The sequence below is a fragment of the Bos javanicus genome, chromosome X (genome assembly GCF_032452875.1).
Source record: "Bos javanicus breed banteng chromosome X, ARS-OSU_banteng_1.0, whole genome shotgun sequence".
Taxonomy (NCBI): Eukaryota; Metazoa; Chordata; class Mammalia; order Artiodactyla; family Bovidae; genus Bos; species Bos javanicus.
The window spans coordinates 143,481,226-143,501,926 of record NC_083897.1 but is presented as its reverse complement, the minus strand read 5'-3'; the positions used below and the strand labels follow the sequence as shown (position 1 = coordinate 143,501,926).

At 51.3% G+C, this 20,701-nt stretch overlaps 1 protein-coding gene across 2 annotated transcripts in view; it reads left to right on the top strand.

Moving 5' to 3' along the window:
* Positions 1–20,701, top strand: part of CD99 (CD99 molecule (Xg blood group)) — a 27,250-nt gene extending 6,549 nt beyond the window's left edge. The window contains exons 2-10 of one of the 2 annotated variants that reach the window (XM_061408265.1): positions 4,958–4,987; positions 6,824–6,862; positions 8,560–8,607; positions 9,459–9,524; positions 10,909–10,956; positions 11,848–11,916; positions 14,435–14,548; positions 19,855–19,908; positions 20,101–20,701. In XM_061408265.1, coding sequence (XP_061264249.1) covers positions 4,958–4,987; positions 6,824–6,862; positions 8,560–8,607; positions 9,459–9,524; positions 10,909–10,956; positions 11,848–11,916; positions 14,435–14,548; positions 19,855–19,908; positions 20,101–20,126 — 494 coding nt within the window. In that variant the 3' untranslated portion in view covers positions 20,127–20,701. Of the gene's footprint in view, positions 1–4,957; positions 4,988–6,823; positions 6,863–8,559; positions 8,608–9,458; positions 9,525–10,908; positions 10,957–11,847; positions 11,917–14,434; positions 14,549–17,330; positions 19,221–19,854; positions 19,909–20,100 lie in introns of those variants that run through there. The other variant, XM_061408266.1, reaches the window with a different exon arrangement.

Here is a 20,701-nt window from a genome sequence, read left to right as displayed (position 1 = left end):
GACAGCAAGCAGATGCTGCTGCCTCTGGGGCGGGCGAGGAGGTGTGCAGATTTCTCTCTGCAGGTCGAGAATTCCAGTGTTGCCCGTCACCATCTGCTGTGGCCGGCTATCTTGTCTTAGGGGTCAGTGCTCCACGGAGGATCAAGATGCCCTCATCTTGGGCACAGAATGAAGCCTTGCTGGACAAAGGGAGCCAGGGAGGTGAAGGCTTCAGTGCTCGAACAAGGGGTCACACGATGTAGGAGGAAGAGAAAGGGCCTGGGTGGATCTGAGACTGGGCAGGAGGGTCATAGGGAATGAGGTCACGGGGATGGGATGCTTACCTGACCCATGAGGGCAGCCCCGACCCCACCCCACCCCTGCCACTGTGCTGAGGACTGAGTTAAGGACGACTGGCCTGATTGGGGCTTCCCTGGTGGCTCAGCTGGTAAAGAATCTGCCTGCAATGCGGGAGACCCGGGTTCAATCCCTGGGTCAGGAAGATCCCCTGGAGGAGGGCATGGCAACCCACTCCAGTCTTCTTGCCTGGAGAATCCCCATTGACAGAGGAGCCTGGCAGGCTACAGTCCACGGGGTTGCAAAAAGTTGGACACGACTAGAACGACTTAGCACAGCACTCAGGGCCTGGCTGGACTGAGCCAGCCCTTGGTAGATGGGATTGATGATTGATGGATGGACGATGGGTTATAGATTTATAGATGATGGACAGGATGCATGCCTAGCTAGACACATGATAGATAATAGATAAGGCCGGTAGATGGAATGATTATGCAGTTAGATGGATGGATGTAAGGATTGGACAGTTGGATGGATGGATGAATATAGATGGATAGATCTTGAAGTTTTCTAGTGGTCATGTATGGATGTGAGAGTTGGACTATAGAGAAAGCTGAGCACCGAAGAATTGATGCTTTTGAACTGTGGTGTTGGAGAAGACTCTTGAGAGCCCCTTGGACTGCAAGGAGATCCAACCAGTCCATCCTAAAGGAAATCAGTCCTGAATATTCATTGGAAGGACTGATGCTAAAGCTGAAACTCCAGTACTTTGGCCACGTCATGCGAAGAGTTGACTCATTGGAAAAGACCCTGATGCTGGGAAAGATTGAAGGTGGGATAAGAAGGGGACAACAGAGGATGAGATAGCTGGATGGCATCTGTGACTCGATGGACATGAGTTTGAGTAGACTCCGGGAGTTGGTGATGGACAGGGAGGCCTGGCGTGCTGCAGTCCATGGGGTCACAAAGAACTGAGCTGAGATCTTGAAAGTGAAAGTAACTCAGTCGTGTCCGCCTCTTTGCAACCCCATGGGATATATAGTCCAAGGAACTCTCCAGGCCAGAATCCTGGGAGTGGGTAGCCTTTCCCTTCTGCAGGGGATAGATCTTAGATGAATGATCACACATAAATGATACATAGATTATACATAAGGTGAATAGACCAGTCAGACTCCTTATAAGCCTATCACCAGGCCGTGGCTTGTCATCTCTGCATTCCTACAAGATAAGGGGACTCAGGGCTGGGGAAGAAGGTGAGCGTTGCCTGGGGTGTGGACTGCGCACTCTGTCCGGCTGCAGGAAGCAAGCTTTCCTGTCCGCCTCTGCGAAGGCTGATGCTGGCTTCCCCCGAGATCTCACCTGCCCCCCTAAAACCTCTCCAGCTTCCGCTTCACCTCTGTAACCACTGATGGATCTAATCCATTGTAATCACGCCCGCGGCGTCTACACCATGCAGAAAGAGGGCTGAGCGCCAGAGAACAAAACTTGACCGCGGTGGTGCTAGAGAAGGGCTCTCTAAGAGGGGTCCCTCGGACAGCCAGGAGATGCCGCCATGGAGGTGGTTCGGTGTCCCGCGCCCACGGGGAGACTGATCATTGCTGTGACTCGGTGTTTATGGTCTTCCCGTCCTCCCGTTGGGGTGTGTCCAAGTATCACCCTGGTGGGACTCCAGGGAAGCTGGACCATGGCCTCGAGCTCAGTGCTGGGCACCCGGAGGCTCGGTGGTTATTAGAGGCACGGACTCGTGGTTTCTGCGGCAGGTGAAACCCCAGACGGTGCCCCCCACAAGGAGCCCAGCGCGCAGGCCTTGGGGATGCCCGGGGTCTCGGGAGGATGGGATGACGGAAGGAAGGAGACCAGCTGGCCGAGCGCGATGGGGAGGATGCTGGGTGATGATTCATGGTCCATGTCCCCTCTGGGGCCCGCCTCACCCCATCTGAGTCACGGGGTTCCCCCCCGTCCCCTCCTCCAACACATCTGGAGGCTTGAGGGGGCACCGCCTGCAAACCACAGACGCACTGAAGGCTTCTGGCCCAGGGGCTGGGGTCCTGCCACGCTCTGCAGCGAGCGAACTGCCTTGAAGGTCTCTGCCTCCGAGGTCTGCAGCGGGCACTGGGCTTCTGGCCGTGTGGACAGTCCACCCCGCCTCCACGACCGCTGGGATGGGCTGGGGGTGGGTCTGTGTGTGGGCACCCCCCCCAACTCCCCACCGAGGTGGGAGGCACTCAGGGGAGCCGTCAGCTTCTCAAAGTCGGGGTGGGGACACAGGAGGCAGCCTCTGGGGAGAGCGGGGGCCTGGTCAGTGTGGAGATGCCGCCCAGGTGATGGGTAGAGAACCATCCCGGCTGGGCGGGTACCAGAGTCTGCAGTGAGGACCGCTAAGCAGGGAGGCAGTGTGTGCACAGCTGCTCAGACAGAAGGTGCGTGCACTGGTTCAATACGTATTCACACACACGCACACACACACAGCGCTTGTTCAATACGTATTCACGCGAGGGCACAGACACACACATATACGCACCCGTGAGAGTGTACCTGCAGAGCACACATATGCATCCGTCGCTCAGTCGTGTCCTACTTGCTGCGACCCCGTGGACTGTAACCCTGCCAGGCTCCTCTGTCCGTGGGATTCTCCAGGCAGGAACACTGGAGTGGGTCGCCCTGCCCTCCTCCAAGGGGGTCTTCCCGACCCAGGGATCGAGCCTGTGTCGCCTACGTTGGCAGACGGGTTCTTTACTGTCCGAGCCGCCTTGCAAGCCCCAGATGTAGGCGTGTGTGCGTCTGAGTCTTAAACTCCTTATTCATTGCGCCATCACCACTTCTGCCTTTTGGGAACCACAAGTTTCTTCTCTGTGTCTCTGAACCTGTTTTGGTTTTATAAATAGCCTCACTGGTATAATATTTTTTTACATCCTACACGTCAGTGATACATGATATCTGGCTTTCTCTGTCTGACTGACTTCACTGAGTATAATCGTCTCCAGGTCCACTCATGTGGCCGCAAATGACATTATTGCCTTCTTTTTTTACAAATAGGATCTGCCTGCCTGTTCTTATGGGAAGAAAAATCACACACAGAGACACACTGCCCCAAACTCTACACTTGCACATGTGCACACACCCAAACTGCACACATCGGCATAGGAAACCCCGCCTGTACACACACCACACATCCACACACCCACACTGCACTTAGACACACGCTTGGGCACACGCACAAGGCAAGCACACATACCTGTACGCATACACACATGCAAACAGCCCAAACCACACACCTACACACCAACCCCCGTGGGTCCCGAGTGAGTGAAAGTCGCTCAGTCGTGTCTGACTCTTTGCGACCCCATGGACTGTAGTCCCGCCAGGCTCCTCCGTCCGTGGGATTCTCCAGGCAAGAATACTGGAGTGTTGCCATGCCCTCTTCCTGATACAGGGATGGAACCCAGGTCTCCTGCATTGTAGGCAGATTCTTTACCATCTGAGCCACCAGGGAAGCCCAAGCCACTCTGTAAATGGGCACAGACACACACACACACACACACACACACACACAGTCACTCAACACACACAGCTGCACGCCCGTCCACATACACACAAGAGAGGGAGGGGGTTCTAGTCTTTCTGTGTGACATTCCGCAGGACAGAACATATCGTGACCGTCTGGAGCTTCCCGGGGATGAAGGCAGCTTGTTAGATGCCCGGCAGTTCCTGAGATTGGGGGAGCTGTGTATAACACATTTGCGCACATTTGCAAAGACCCTGATGCTGGGAAAGATTGAAGGCGGGAGGAGAAGGGGGTGACAGAGGATGAGATGGTTGGATGGCATCACCGACGCGATGGACATGAGTTTGGGTAAACTCCGGCAGTTGGTGATGGACAGGGAGGCCTGGCGTGCTGCTGTCCATGGGGTCGCAAAGAGTTGGACACGACTGAGCGACTGGACTGAGCGGAACAGTGATCCTTTAGTCGGCCACCATTCTCCTTTCTGCTGACCGGACACTCAGCAGAATTCCCTTTGCTTTTCTTCAATTCATCATTAATTGGGAATAGAAATAGTATTGACGTCGTTTCAATAAAGCAGTCAGCAACTGGATCGAAGAACCGTGGAATAAAGGCAGTTTCCGCCTTCTCGGCAGCAGTTAAGAAAGAAAAGGAAAAGTTATTCTTTCCTGGATCGTCTGGTGTTTCTACAGGAAGTACGTTTGGGTTGTTTAGTTATGGATAGGTTGCTATTCGAAGGGTTTTCCTCTCCACGTTTTCTCCGTCGTGTGTTGGAAACTGGGCTTCTCCGGTAACTCAGACGGTGAAGAATCCACCTGCCAATGCAGGAGATGCGGTTTGGATCCCTGGGGCGTGAAGAACCCCCTGGAGAAGGGAATCAGTACCCAGCTCAGTGCTGGAAGTTGTTCCTTGTCGATTTCGAAAGATCTGCTTTTTTTAGAATAACTCACATGCAGAATTATCCTGGTTTCCTGCTAGTTTAGTTGTTGCTAAACACTGAGATTGTCAACAGTCTAAAAGATAAGCTGACATGTTCTGACTTTTAGGCTTGAGGGTGAATATTGCAAAAGAGAACTCAACACGTGATGCACCTTCCAAAACCATGCCCCTTTTTTTATTGTTTTCTTAAATTCCCAATTTAATTTTTAGTAACTAACTGGACTCTTTTTTTTTTTCCAGAGGATTTCGATTTATCGCACGCCCTTGATGGTAAGTAATATTGCAAGCATTTTATAGACTTGGAACATAGTAAATCTTTTGAAACACGTCTTAATGGCGATCACCAGACTCACATTTGTTGAGGAAAATGGAGATGCTGTCATCGGGATACGTTAATCCTTTTTTTGGTGGAATAACTTCCATACTCCATGGAGGTCAGGAGCCCACACAGGATTGCCAGGCGCTTGGAGAAGTGGGTGGTCCCCCGTGGGCTGGTCCTCGCTGAGCTGATTTCCTGTGGACTGATCTCTCATGGGCTGATTCCCTGTGGACTGGCCCCACCGTGGGCTGGTTTCCTGGTGGCTGGTCCCTCATGGGCTGGTTTTCCGTGGGCTTGTTTCCTGTGGGCTTGTCCTTTGTGGGCTGGTTTTCCGTGGACTGGTCTCCTGGGGGCTGGTCCCTCGTGGGCTGGTTTTCCGTGGACTGGACCCCCGTGGACTGGTTTCCTGTGGACTGGTCCCTCGTGGGCTGGTTTTCCAGCGACTGGTTCCCTGTGGGCTGGTCTCCCGTGGGCTGGTTTCCTGGGGGCTGGTCCTCTGTGGGGTGATTTCTCATGGGCTGATTTCCCATCAACTGGTCTCCTATAGGCTGATCTGTCCTGGTGGTTTCCCATGGCCTGGTCTCTTGTGGGCTGGACTTTTGTGAGCTGGTTTCTTGTGGGCTGGTCTTCTGTGGTCTGGTCTCCTGTGGGCTGGTCCCCCGTGGGCTGCTCCCCCAGGGTCACACTGACTCCGTATCTCATCCTGTGGCTGCATCTCCCCGATCTCCCTGTCTCCTCTCACGCGGCCACTTGACGTCAGCACCTCTGTGTCTCCCAGTCTCCTTTTCCTAAGGGCCCTCATCTATAAGGGTCTGTGCTAACGCATTGTGACCACCCCCCACCACCAACGTTACTTGCAAAGACCCTGTTTGTAAAGAAGGTCAGATTCTGAGGCTCCCGTTGAATTTGGGGGCCCAGGATCCATCCCAGGACATCTTTTTTTAACTCCTGGGGTCCGATGCAGAGGCCTCAGTGAAACCCACGAGAGCAGCAGCGTTCCCAAAAGCCAACGGTTGTGGGTGGGGGGATAGTCTTATTCTTGACGGTGGAAGCCTTCTCCTGCTTGGTGCTGGGAAGAGATGCCCTGGAGGTGTCCATGGTCCAGATGATCTCAGCTCCACTCTGCCTTGGTGCCCAGAGGGTCAGCCTCGGTGGGAGTCCCAGGTGGCCAAAAGATTGCTCAGCCTAAGAAACACGAACAGCCTTTTAGTCAGGGGTTGCTAAATGCTGCTTCCCTGCTCCTGCAAAGGCCCCGAGCTCTGCCCCGTGTCCTGCTGCTAAACAGCTGTTCTCTGGGCTTCCTCTTTTACTCCTTGGCCGCTGGCTGAGCTGTCTGGAAAACATGATGCTTCAGACATTTTCTGACTCTTTTTTTTTTTCCTTCTCTTAAATGTATTTATTTGGCTCCTCTGGGTCCTTGTGGCTGAGCGTGGACTTTCTCTAGTTTTGGCGAGTGGGGGTTACTTTCTCATTGGGGTACACGGGCTTGTCATTGTGGAGGCTCCGCTTCTTACAGAGGAAGGGCTCTAGGCCATGCAGGATTCAAGAGTTGGATCTTGAATTGATTCAAGGGTTGTGGGAGCGTGGGCTTACTTGCCTTGTGCGATCTTCCCGGATCAGGGGTTGAATCCGTGTCCCCTGCGTTAGCAGGGGGATCCTTAAGCCCTGGATCCACCGAGGGAAGACCCCCCTCTGTGACTCTTTTTAAGGAAACAGGAGTGCGTGGAGGGCTGAGTGTGTTTCCCAGCCGCCAGATTTCTGACTGAAATGTCTTTTCCCTTCCACAGATGAGAAGAAACCCACTGTTACACCGAAACCGGCACCCGGTAAGAAGCAGAGGTGCTCAGCGTCCATAAACACAGCGCAGTCGTGCACCCCACTTTCGCCAGGATCTGGGGGAGATGCAGACGGCTAGATGCCCGCAATGGATACGGCCTGGTTTTTATTGGAACCATGCTGTGAGGTCTCACGTCCAGCAGTGGCCGTAAGCGAGCAGACGCTGACACTTTGGCGAGGTGCTCTGGGGGTCCCGTGGGAAGCGTCTCTTTATGCCGAGTGTCTCTTACTGGGTTTCAATACTCATCTCTTGGGAGGAGCAATTTTAGAAGCTGGGACCCTCTTATAACCCGTGAGCAGAGTCGGATCTCAGTGTCCACGAGGAGCATACCTGATGTCACTCACCCTTTCTGGAAAAATCTCAAGATTCAGACCAATGGCAGAACCGTGCAAGGATCAGATACAGTGGGGTGTGGGGGCGGCTTCCCAAGTGGCGCTGGTGGTAAAGAACCCGCCTGCCAATGCAGGAGACATGAGAGACGCAGGTTCGAGCCCTGGGTCGGGAAGATCCCCTGGAGGAGGGCATGGCAGCCCACTCCAGAATTCTTGCCTGGAGAATCCCACGGACAGAGGAGCCTGGTAGGGTACAGTCCGTGGGGTCACAGGGAGGTGGACACAACTGAAGTGACTTAGTGCACACACGCACGCACGCACGCACGCATAGATTCACTGGGAGTTAGCCACCCAGCACGCAATCAATGCCCTAAGTTAACCGAGCTCTTATCGCCTATTTTAATATATATATGTATATATAATAGCTCAGTTTAATTATTGGGTTTCTCACCTGAAAAGGTGAAAGTGTTAGTTGCTCCGTCGTGTCTGGCTCTCTGCAAGCCCGTGAACTGTGTAGCCCGCCAGGCTCCTCCATCCGTGGGACTGTCCAGACAAGAATGCTGGAGCGGGTTGCCATTGCCTTCTCCAGGGGATCTTCCTGACCCAGGGATCGAACCCGGGTCTCCCGCATTGCGGGCCACTTCTTTACCATCTGAGCTACCAGGGAAGCGTTGTTGAGTAAAGGATAGCATTGATCGTATAACTGAGTTGGATCCACCCGCGTGTGCAGAACACGCTGGCTGAGTCACTGTTGAACAGCAGAAATGTGTACCATCACGAGCTCCCTGGAACGTTGATGGTGTTTCCTACTTATGACTCACGATGGCTCCGAACCTTGTGTTGGGTGGGCACAGAAGCTCTCCTGGGTGTGTCTCTGGGACTTGAGTCCTTAAGACAGAGAAGGCCACCTCTAAAATCTCCAGCCCTCTAAAACGTCACATCATTTTATCGAGCGCGCCTGGGTCAGCCGAAACACTTTTTCACTGGGTGTGAACCCGAATCAGGCCACAGGTTTCTGCTGTTGTATTATAACATCTATGTTGCCGAAGTCACGGGCCTCTTGGGAGAGTTGGTTTCAGGGTGGACAGTCAACAGGGAAAGAATCGTCTGCAGACAGAAGTCGGAATTCCAGCTCGGTCCATGGGGGCCATAATTGATTTATAGATACCCTTCATGATTTTGATCTTTCCTTTTGTTCTTTTCCTTGAAGAGAAGAAGGGTGTGAAAACGGTCAGGAGTTTGGTATTGCGGTTGATACAGACTGATACTCTGTACTGTCTGCGTCGAAAGCCATTTTCTGCTCTTCATTTCATGCATTTTAAGTTCTGTTCACACAGTTTTTTTTCTCCTTTAGGGAACGATGGCTTCGATTTAAACGATGCCATTGGTGGTGGAGGAAACGGTAAGTAGTCTTGTCTTTAATCTCCCGTGGGTCTAACCTGGTTATTTTATCATTTCAAGGAGGCTTTTTCTCTTCTAACTAAGTCAAATGGGTTTGCACCCGGAAAAGCCTAAGGAAACGGTGTTATTGTTTGTTGGTTTTGAGCTTTTGGCTTTTGTCTGCGTGTCTTCTTTTGATTTAGACCTCTGATGGTGTCTGAGGTTACATGAGACAAAATGAAAACACCCTTGGCAGGGCTGGCCTCGTGGGTTCGTGGGGTCACGCCGAGTAGGTCTTCGATCCTTGGTCGAACGAATGCTGTGTGGCTGCTGAAAATGGTAGCATAGTTTGAGCAAGGACATGCAAAATGCATTCTCACTTTGGACTGGACCCCACAAATTCTGTAGCGGGCCCAGCCATCTCCTTTATTTGCTGCTGGAAGTTAAGTATTACAGCTGGATGCTGACGGACAGAAATCCGCAGCTGGCTGCGCGTACGTATCCCCGCCATGACAAGGTGTCCCCGGCTCTGACAAAGGGCACACTTCCATTTCCCACAGTCCAGTTAACCATCTGTGTGCGAGTTCTTCCCAGATGGTACTTAGTGGTAAAGAACCCGCCTGCCTGTGCAGCAGACACAAGAGACGGGGGTTTGATCCCTGGGTCTGGGAGATTCACTGGAGGAGGGCATGGCACCCCACTCCAGGGTCCTTGCCTGGAGAATCGCACGGACAGAGGAGCCTGGCGGGCCCCAGTCCATGGGGTCGCAGAGAGTTGGACACGACTGGAGTGACTTAGCACCCACTCGTGCAAACGCATGTTCTGTTTTTTTGACCTTAAAGTGCTCATAACTGCAGCTGTCCTCTTTCACAGACCGAGTGTCACCCAACCCACCGAAGCCAAAACCTCATCCAAACCCCAAGCAGCCTGGCACTTCTGGTAAGACCGTGGGGCTCCTGTGGCTCCTATATGTGTTTCAGAGTTCGGTGACCTCTGTGTCAGTTGAAAGGAGGTCATTCCAGAGTTAGCGTGATCCTACAGTGAACGCTCTGTGCAAGGGAATTCCAGTTTTCCAGTCCTGGAAAGCAGTATTCAAAAAGATTTTTCTTTTTTTGGATTTGATGTGTAGTTTGCTGATTTTACTTCCAAGATTGCAATGGAAATAAAAACGAGAAAAACAGTGTAAGATTTTAAATATAGAGAATCAATATGGGAAAACATGGGCTTCCCTAGAAGCTCAGCTGGTAAAGAATCTGTCTGCAATGCAAGAGACTCCAGTTCGATTACTGGATCTTAAAGATCCCCTAGAGAAGGGATAGGCTACCCACCTGCAGTATTCCTGGGGTTCCCTGGTGGCTCCGATGGTGAAGAATCTGCCTGTAATGCGGGAGACCTGGGTTCCATTCCTGGGTCGGCACGATCCCCCGGAGGAGGGCGTGGCAGTCCACTCTAGTATTCTTGTGTGGAGAATCCCACGGACAGAGGAGCCACTCATCCGTAAACACACACACCAGCATGCACACACACACACGAGCATGCACACACATAGATGGAAAGACGATCAAGTCTGCTGCTGTTGCTGGCAACATTCCAGAGAGCCTTCTCCACGTGTTCTTTTCGTATTCCCCGTTTCCCACTGAAACTCTGCGTGGTCCAGTCCTGGAAACCCCTCTCTGTTGCGGGCATCTTGCCCAGAGGATGGTGGATAATTTGAACAATGGAATTTGTATCATCACAGGCTCCCTGGGGCAGGAACACTTCCCCACTAGCATCTCATAATAACTCAGTAAGTTGGGTAGATACACAAGCTCTCCCAGATGTGTCTGGGACTCGAAAAAGAGTCTTTAAGAAGGCAGCATCTGAAACCATCAGGAGTCTTTTATTTTATGGGCATAAAACATCCTTTTATGGAGAGCACAGCTGGGTCAGTTGAATCCCTCTTTCAGTGGGCACTAGCCCACATTTGGCCACAGATATCCGTGCTTACATTGTAACATCTGTATCGCGGAAGTCATTGGCAACTTGGGAGGGTTGGTTATAGGGTGGACAGTCAATGGGAAAGAATTGTGTGCAGGCAGAATGTGGAATTCCAACTCGGCCCATGGGGCATAATGGATTTATAAGTTGCTTTCATTATTTTGATTTAGTTTTTCCTTTTATTTTTCTTCTTGACCCGAGAAGAAGAATGTGAAAACGGTCGGAGTTTGGTTTTCCTATTGAGTCTTTGGTCAGACTGATACTCGATACTGTCTGTATAGAAAGCCATTTCTGGTCTTGATTTCACGCAGAACTTCAGTATTCATTCACTATCTTTCTCCTTTAGGGAACGAGAACTGGGATTTAAACGATGCCCTTGATGGTGGAGGAAATGGTAAGTAGGCTGTCTTAAATGTCCTACCTGTCTGAATTGATTATTTATCATTTCAAAGGAGTGCGTCTGTCTTAAAGACGTCGAATTAGTTTTCGCCAGGAAACCCTGAGGAATAGGTATATGGTTTGTGTGGTTGAGTTTTTGGCTTTTATCTGTACGCCTACTTTTGTTTTAGAACTCTTAGAGTCTTTGGGGTGTATAAGGCACTTTGAATACCATTGGTAGGGCTGGGCCTCACAGGCATGTGTGAACACACAGGACCCCACGCTCACGAGGGCCTGCGTTTTGGTTTGAACAAACAGAGGCCACGCTTTCATTTCTCACGGTAATTCCTGGTACAGTCTGGAGCAAGGACATGCAAAATGCATTTTTCACTTCGCACTGCACCCCCACACGTTCTGCAGCTGGCCCAGCCATCTGCTTTATTTTCTATGGGAGATACACGAAGTGAAAGATGATAGCTGGATGCCGACGGACAGAAATCCACAGGTGGCTGTGTGTACGGGGATCCCCAGCACGACGAGGTGTCCCCGGCCGTGACAAAGGGCACACTTGCATTTCCCACTTAACTATCTGTATGCAACTGCTTCGAAGGTCGTGCTAGTGGTAAAAAAAAAAAAAAAAAAAGCAAACCTGCCTGCCAAGTCAGCAGACGTAAGAGACGTGGGTTTGATCTCCGGGTCGGGAAGATCCCCTGGAGGAGGGCATGGCAAGCCACTCCAGTATTCTTGCCCGGAGAATCCCCTGGACAGAGGAGCCTGGCGGGGCTACAGTCCACGGGGTCGCAGAAGAGTTGGACACGACTGAGTGACTCAGCACCCACAGATGCAAAGGCATGTTCTGCTTTCTTGACCTCAGAGTGCTCACAAGTGCAACTGTCCTCTTTCGCAGGTGGCAGAGCGTCACCCGACTCACCAAAGTCAAAACCTCAGCCAGACCCCAATCAGCCTGAGTCTAACGGTGAGACCCTGGGGCTCCTGTGGTTCCTTATGTGTGTTTCAGGCTGCGGTGATCCCTGTGTCGGCTGAAAGGAGGTTATTCCAGGGGTGGCGTGATGTACAGGGAATGCTCTGTGCAAGGGAATTCCAGTTTTCCAGTCCTGGAAAGCAGTATGCAAAAAGATATTTTTGTTTTGTTTTGTTTTGGATTTGATGTTTAGTTTGCTGACTTGACTTACCAGGTTTTAATGAAAGCTCAGAAGTATTCAATGGGATTTTTAATACCGAGAATCAATCTGGAGAAAGATGAGGTTCAGTAAAAGCTCTTTGTTTTTCCTTGATGCTTTCTGCTTTTTCTCACCCATCTTCGTGTTCTCAGAGTCATTAGACTGCCATCAGTTTTCTGAGTTGAAGAGCTGTTGAAACTTCCCATTTTGAGTGGACTTTTTTTGTTCATTGAAATACATTATTTGTTTGTATATTTTGCACATGTATGTATTTGTTTGATGGCATCACCAACTCAGTGGATGTTGAGTTTGAGCAAACTCTGGGAGATGGTGATGGACAGGGAGGCCTGGCGTGGTGCAGTCTGTGGGGTCGCAAAGAGTCAGTCAAGACTGAGTGACTGGCTGAACTGATTTATTTGTTTAATTTTTAACACAGAAAAATAAGAATAGCGTCCATCTTCTAACACAGTGAAGGTGATTATTCTATAGTATTTTATATCAGTTTAAATGCAAGCAATGTGAAGTGAAACTGTCAGTCTTTAAGTCATACTGTGTCGTAATGTTGTTCAGCCGCCAAGTCGTGTCCCGCTCTCCGTGACCCCATGGACTGCAGCACGCCAGGCCTCCCTGTCCATCACCGACTCCCGGAGCTTGCTCAAACTCATGTCCATCGAATCGGTGATGCCATCCAGCCATCTCATCCTCTGTCGTTCCCTTCTCCTCCTGCATTCAGTGTTTCCCAGCATCAGGGTCTTTTCCAGTTAGTTGGGTCTTTGTATCAGGTGGCCAAAGTATTGGAGTTTCAGCTTTAGCATCAGTCCTTGCAATGAACACCCAGGACTGATCTCCTTTAGAATGGACTGGTTGGAACTCCTTGCAGTCCAAGGGACTGTCAAGAGTCTTCTCCAGCACCACAGTTCAAAAGCATCCATTCTTCGGTGCTCAGCTTTCTTGATGGTCCAACTCTCACATCCATACATGACCGCTGGAAAAACCATGGCTTTGAGTATACAGATCTTTGTCGGCAAAGTGATGTTTGCTTTTTAATACGCTGCTTAAGCTTGTCACAGCCTTCCTTCCATATCGTCAGACTTTTCCCTAACTAGTTCCAGAAGCATTTTCTGATGTTATTTACAAGTTTTAATCGTATGCATTTTCTTGGCAGTTAGATAGGATCACACCTGATGCCTAATTCTGAAGATGGTGTGTGTCTTCTGATCGTTTAGAATGATGGGTCTGCTAGTTTATGATAGTTTAGAACGTGGGTCCCAGGGGGTCAGCCTGGGGGTAGGAGGCGGCCTCTTAGGAGGGTGGAGTGGGCTGGGGGGCGCTCAGCACTGCCGAAAAGCCCACGTGATGGGGGAGAATCAACCAGGCTGGGGGGTACCTGGACACAGAGCTCAAAGCAGACAGACTGTGCACACACACTCAGGCTCAGATGCAAGGCACACGCGCCCACGTACGTGTGCAGTGCTCGTTCAGTACATACTCATGCACGCAGACACACGTGTGCACTCGTGAGCACTTGCCCGCACCACTCGTGCACTAGCACACTGAACATGTGTGCACTCACGCACCTCTGGGCACTGGTGCAGTATGCCCCTCTGCAGTGTGCATGCTCTGGGATGCACACACAGACATGTACACGTGCATATCCGTACACACACACGAGCGTGCACACACCCGTTAGCTGGAAAAACCTGCATGTGATGATCAAGTCTGTTGCTGTCGGTGGCAGCCTTCCAGAGAGCCTTCTCCACGTGTTCTTTCCGTATTCCCCGCTTTCCCACCCAAACTGGGCGTCGCCGAGTCCTGGAATCCCTCTGCTTTGGGCAGCTTGCCCAGAGGATGTTGTGTAAATCAAGCTGTGGAATTTGTACCGCAGCAACAATGTTTCCCGCTAGGGACTCCTATTAGCCGGGTGGGTGGATACATCACAAGCTCTGCTAGCTGTTGCTGGAACTTGAAAAAGCGTCCTCAAAACGAAGAAGGCAGCCTCTGAAACCATCAGCAGTGGTCGCATCGTTTCTGTCCAGCACGACGGGGTTTGTAACACCCACATCGCGGAAGTTGCCGGCAGCGTGGGAGAGGATGGTTATACGTTGGACAGTCAGAGGCAACAAATGCCCTGTAGGCGGAAGCTGACATTCTGGCTCAGTCCTCGGGGCCTAATTGATTTATAAATTACTTTCATTACTTTGGTTTGGCTTCCTCTAGGCGGGGCCAGCAGCCCGCCCCCCTACCCCCACTCCGTGGTCTCCCCCGTGAGCGTTCCCTCCTGCCCATCGCGGCGCTCTGTGCTTCTCCCCACAGAAGAATCGCCAGGCGTGATCCCGGGCATCGTGGGTGCTATCGTGGTGGCCTTGGGAGGAGCCATCTCCAGCTTCATCGCCTACCAGAAGAAAAAGCTGTGCTTCAAAGAGAACGGTGAGGGCGCTCACCGCCACCTCCTTTCCGTGGGGTCTGGGTACCGTATATTAAAAAAAAGCTAAAAGAGAAGCAGAGCTCCGGTTGGCACGAACCGTGGGGACAGTGGCTGAGAGTTCCTAACACGCTAGAAAACCGGAATCTGACTTTGCCGCTTCGATTTGGGCGCTTCCTGCGTCTAGCCGTGTGAGCTTGTGCAAGTTACTAACCATGCCACTTTGGGAGGTTTTTATGTAACGAGGACAGGAGAGGCGATGGTCTGTGCTTTAGACTTTTGGTGATGCCCAGGTCACCTGGGCGGGTTTGATCCCTGGGTTGGGAAGATCCCAGAGAAGGGAATGGCAACCCACTCCAGTATTCTTGCCTGGAAAATCCCCATAGACTGGAGCATGGGGTCACAGAGAATCGGACGCGACTGAGTGACTCACACACTTCGTCGTCTTTAGGATAACAGCCATAGCCATGGGGCCACCATATTATTTTCTCAACCCAAGGGAATCACAGTGGAAACACCGGGCAGGTGGTCCCCTTTTTGCTGGAACCTGGTACCTGGGGGTACTCAAAACAGTTGGACGGCCCAGACAGTTTGTAGCGGGAATGTGGAGAATGCCACAGCCAGCAGTGTGGTGATGGGAACTCCATCACCGGCATTTGGGCCCTTGTCCTCAAGTCCTGTTAACTTGGGATTTGTGTTGATATCAGCGAACTCTACTGCTTTGAACACAACTGACCTTTGTGGGTCTCTGGAAGGTTCTTGTCTAGGTCTTGTTTCAGAACCCCTAGAGGAGCGGGTCGTGATATGGTTTGTGGGCAGCCCCGTGGGCTGTGGTTACCCTTCTTCCCGGGAGGAGACTTGAGGTATTTGAACTTCTCATCCTATGTAAGATCCTGAGTCCTTACTCAGCCGTCTGCCAACTGATGTTGTCTGCCTAAGGGCCTGCCTCCTGAGGGATCTTGGGAAACTCCCAAGGAGACTTGAGTTGATGCTGACGGAGGCACAGTCACCCCCGAGGGTTGGAATTTGACCCTCCGTCTTCCAGCATTTCAGGCTCGCAGACACGGTTTGTAGCCCGAAATTGACAGTCCGACGCGGGCGTTTGGATGCGGAAATCTAAAGTAAGCGGCTCTTTTTATAGCCCTCTGTTTGCCAGAGGAGGGTAAGGGCTGCCTGAGGGCATCTTATTTCCCATGTGGGAGTGGGAGCCCTCCATCTGGCTGCTCTCAGGAAGGTGCGCTACATTGGCAGAAGGGTGAGCATCCAGCAAAGCCCAAATGGACAGATGACCGAGTTCCAGGAGATACTGGTAAAAGATCTACAGTTAGAATCTAGGTGAGGCTAGAGGGGAACAGAAGCCAAATATATAGATATATATTTTTTTCTTTTGTTTCTCCTGCTGCTGCTGCTGCTGCTAAGTCGCTTCAGTCGTGTCCGACTCTGTGCGACCCCATAGACGGCAGCCCACCAGGCTTCCCCATCCCTGGGATTCTCCAGGCAAGACACTGGAGTGGGTTGCCATTTCCTTCTCCTAGAACTAGCAAAAAGAGCTTCAAAGAGGAAGCCTTCGATGGAAGCGAAACAGTGTTTCCTCTTCCTTTTTTATTTTACTTGGCTGTAGGAGGTCGTGGTTTGGCCTGTAGGATCTAATTCCCTGGTCAGGGATTGAACCCAGGCGCCCTGCATTGGGAGGGCAGGGTCTTGGCCATGAGACCACCAGGGAAGTCCCGGTGTCTCTCTTTCAATTACATTTTCCCCTTGTCTGAAGACGCTTAAACTCAGAGCTTGGCACTCAAGCGGGGAGACGAGGAAGGCGCTCCATAGGGAAAGCACTGGGGTACGAGCCCCAGGCTTTTCTGAAAAAAAAAAAACGGAATGTATGTGAGCGACTGGCACACACACATTCTCATATGAACACCAGAGTCGAATGCAGAGCGGTGAGGCATCTTTCTGGCTCGGTGGGTAAGACGCTCCGCGTGGAACACAGGCCTTCCAGAACGAGTTTACTGCCTGTTACCAAGTTACGTGTATTTCATGAACCGTGATGGTATGGAAACGTCGAAACCCGGTCCATCGGGCATGGGAAGACCCCAGGGGACCCTTTTTCGGCGTTCTCTGCACACGGGGCCGTTCTAGGAGAGTTGTCTTTTCTGGGGTGTTCCTTGTGAGTCGTGTGGCACCCACGTGGAGCTGCAAGTCTGTAGTTTCGGTTTTGGAAGGACGTGGCCACCACGGTGGGCCCTGGTGTGTGGCTGTTCTGTTGCTGGACGTGGTGGGTGGCTGACAGCTTGTTTGCTCACGGTGCATCTCCTGGCTGCTCCCTTGGTGCCCCTGGTAGCAGGGGATTCTGGAGGCTTGGGTGACAATGAGCCATGGGCACGTGCCCCCCCATTCTCCCCTCTTGTCCTGGCCTCCGTCTTCCAGCCTCCCTCTGTCTGCCTACGGATCCGTCCTTTCTTCTTTCTCTGCATTGCTTCCTTTCTGTCTCTCCCTTTCTCCCTTCCTCTTGGTCTGTCTTCCTTTTTCTTTCTTTTCCTGCCTCCCCTCCCCGTCCCCCCACCATCCCCCTCCCCCTTAACCCCAGCATCCACTCCAGTGATGCTCTTGCCGTATCAACCCGTCTCCTTAACTTCTGAGCCCAGCAGACGTATCTCTTAACAGCTTGCTGCTACGTGCACCTGTGGGCTCTTGCACCCGAAGCCAAGCTCTCAGACATTTATTTCCGGTTGATTCTGATTTTCTTTTTATTTTTTTTTTTCATTGTCCTTTTCCGGTCTTCCTTTGCAGATGAGTCGAAGATCTAGGGGACGCGTGGAGAATCCTGGGCAGGGGCGTGGAGATGATCCTTTCTGATCTGCATCTGTCTCGAAAAGCAAACCTTGTCTGTCCCTTTTTTTTTTTTTTCTCCTTGCTACTAAGACGTTTCCCCAGGGATGTTTCTCCGTGACCCCGCTGGCTGTACTGTGAAGTCTCTATGTTTTCTGCCTTGTCGAAGCACAGAAGCTTGGGATGCTATATTCGAAGGCGCAGTTTGCCTTCGAATATAGAAGAAGTGAAGACAAATGCAGACGTGGTCCCTTTTAAAGTGGAAACCGACCAACGGGGCCGGGGGGCTTCCGTGAACAAAAACGGCTTTGTCAATCACCTTCCATCCTTGCCCGTTGGGTGGACCATCCTGTCTGCAGAGACCCCCCTCCCCTCCCCGGGGCAAAGCCAGCCCTAAGGCATAGGATATGATCTTTCACACTAATGATGGAATTTGTAACTTTATGACTCCGTAGCGCCTGGATTTTTACAGCCCATTTCCATGAAGTGTTTTTTTTTTTTTCCCCAACTCTTTCTCTAATTGGTTTTTGCCAATTACATGAATTTCGCAGTTCTCAGTGAAAAAAGGAGAACCCACATGCTTAGGAATAACCTGAAAAATCTCACCATCCTCAATTGATTTTTTTAAAAGTTATTTTTAATTGGAAGATAATCACTTTACATTTGTGATGTTAGTATCTGCTGTACAGCAGTGTGAATCAGCCATATGTATACATATATTGCCTCCCTCTTGAGCCTCCCTCACACCCTCCCCTTAACCTCCTTCCCAACCCCGACTTAAAATTTCTGAAATGTCAGTGCAGAAGTCCACGACGGACAGGGTCTATGACCGCCTAGAATTCGTGCATCCTCGCACCCCTCCATAAACACGGAAGTCAACGCCGGATCTTTCTTTCCCTTTTTTCGCATCAGACCATCTCCTTCTTGCGTGTAAATACGAGTTTTCTTTTTCCAACCTCGTGCTGAGGGTCAGGGTCGTGTCCCTTCCCAGGGTGGAACGGCCGGTACTGGTCTGGAGGCCGAGTTGCAGGATTTGGGATTAGTAACGGGGGGTGGCTTGAGAACCCCGCAACGGGGTGTCTCTCAATGCTCTTGCCGTGGGACCGTCACCCTCCACCAGTCACCCTGATGGCTTTGACCCTGGTCACTCCCGTGGCCATCTGTGTCTTTGAAGGGAGTAATCTTGGTTTTGATGAAATGAAGCCTGCGTCCTAGTTAGCATGCACGCACGATCTGTTGTTCAGCTGTGTCCAACTCTTTGTGACCTCATCAACTGTAACCCACCAGGCTCGTCTATCCACGGGGATTCTCCAGGCGACAATACTGGAGTGGGTTGCCTTTTCCTCCTCCAGGGGATCTTCCTGACCCACGGATCAAACCCACATCTCCTGCATTGCATTCGACTTAAACAAGCTTTATTGTTATTATTCACTTTCTTCCACCTTAACTATTTTAAAGAGTTTATTTTTAGTTGGAGGATAATTGCCTTACAATACTTCGTTGCTCTCTGCTGTACATCAACAAAGGCTTCCCTGGTGGCTCAGATGGTAAAGAATCTGCCTGCAATGCGGGAGACCTGGGTTCAGTCCCTGGGTGGGGAAGATCCCCCTGGAGAAGGAAATGGCAACCACTCCAGTATTCTTACCTGGAGAATCCCATGGACAGAGGAGCCTTGGCAGGACTACAGTCCATGGGGTCGCAAAGAGTCAGACTCGACTGAGCAACTAACACTATATGCATTAATATATGGTAGTTAGCTTTCTCTTTCTGACTTACTTCACTCTGTATGGCAGAGTTCATCCACCTCATTTGAACTGACTCTGATACAAATAAATGTGTTTTGGCTGGGAATATCATGTGTGTTTTTTTGTTCGCTTTGCATTATATCGAAGCATCGTTGATTGACAGTGTTGTGTTGCCAAGTGACTCAGTCATATGTACGTTCCTCTGTTATATTTTATTTTTTGGTGCTGCTTTATCCCACGGTATTCAATAGACGCTCCCTGGGCTCTATAGTCTGACTTTGTTCTTCATTCATCTTGTATATAAGAGTTGGCATCTGCTGACCTCAAACTCCCAGGCTGTCCCTTCTCCATCCCCTCTCCCTCTCCTGTATTTCGAATTCTGTCTCCTCACACTTGAATTCAAAGGATGCTATGCTCACAGATCCTTTCTGGGGACGGTTGGGGGTGGGTGGCAAGCGTGTTGATCCTCTTGGTGTCGATGTGTGTGTGCGAAATCGAGGAATAGGAATTTGGAAATAAAAAGACAGACTCAGAAAAGCAAAGGAGCAAACAGGCAGGACCCCAATGAAGCCCTTCACACCATGATGACCGGGGCGGTTCCTCTGCTTTCCGGGAGGGGCTGGGTAGGCAGCTGAGTGGGGCGATGCCGATTCACCCTGAGAATGATGACGGGGTGTGTTGTCTTTGTATTCACTGCCGCCCCCCGCCCCAACTCGGGCCCGTTTTGTTCTTGCTTTCAGCCGAAGAAGGACAGGTGAATATGGAGAACCATCGCACCACCGCTGAGCCAGCAGGTGAGACAGGCTGGGAGTGTCATCCGCCATCATCACCAACTGTCATGCCCACCTGCGTCCCCACCATGGCTATTTCACCTCTTCCAACTGCTGCCCTGCCCTCCCACTCAGAGGGTGTTGGGGAGGGGAGGGCGCCTGGAGACGCCTTGAAAAGAAAAAAAAAATCTGTTCTTGTGTCTTTGTTCTCTGCAGTTCAACAGACTCTGCTGGAGAAATAAAGACCTTTGGCAGCCAAGTAACTCGCAGCGGGCTTGCAAGCTTGCCTGCCGAGCCGCTCCAGAGATGGGCTGGAGGAGCAGAGACGACCCACTGGGACCGCGCCCCGGCTTGTCCATGCCTTCCCTCAAGTTGGATTTCTCATTTTAACGCTGGGATGCTTTATTCCCCACTCCCCTCTCCACCACGTCCCCCTCCGCCGTGCTGGGCGGGTGAAACTTGACTTGTGGTGAGTTTTCCATCCACGGGAGCGGGAAATCACACTCGCCTTCTCCACGACCCTGAGGGGGTTTTCCCGTGAGTGCAGGAACGTCCGACCGACTGAAACGCCAAGTCCCATCCAAGTTGCCAAGTTCCCGACCATCATCGTTCCTATGCCACCGAGGTTCCCCGAGCAGAAACTCTGGACCGTTTACAAACTGCCTGTAAATGGAATGTGTCTGAAACCTCTCCTGACCATTGACTCTTTAACGCAGTGGGCGTTAAGCCTCAAGCGAGTTTCCTCAAGAGTTCTTTCATTTCTCGTGAATTTTTTTTCCCCCACACCAGACTAATAAAAAGAAATTTTAGAAATCAA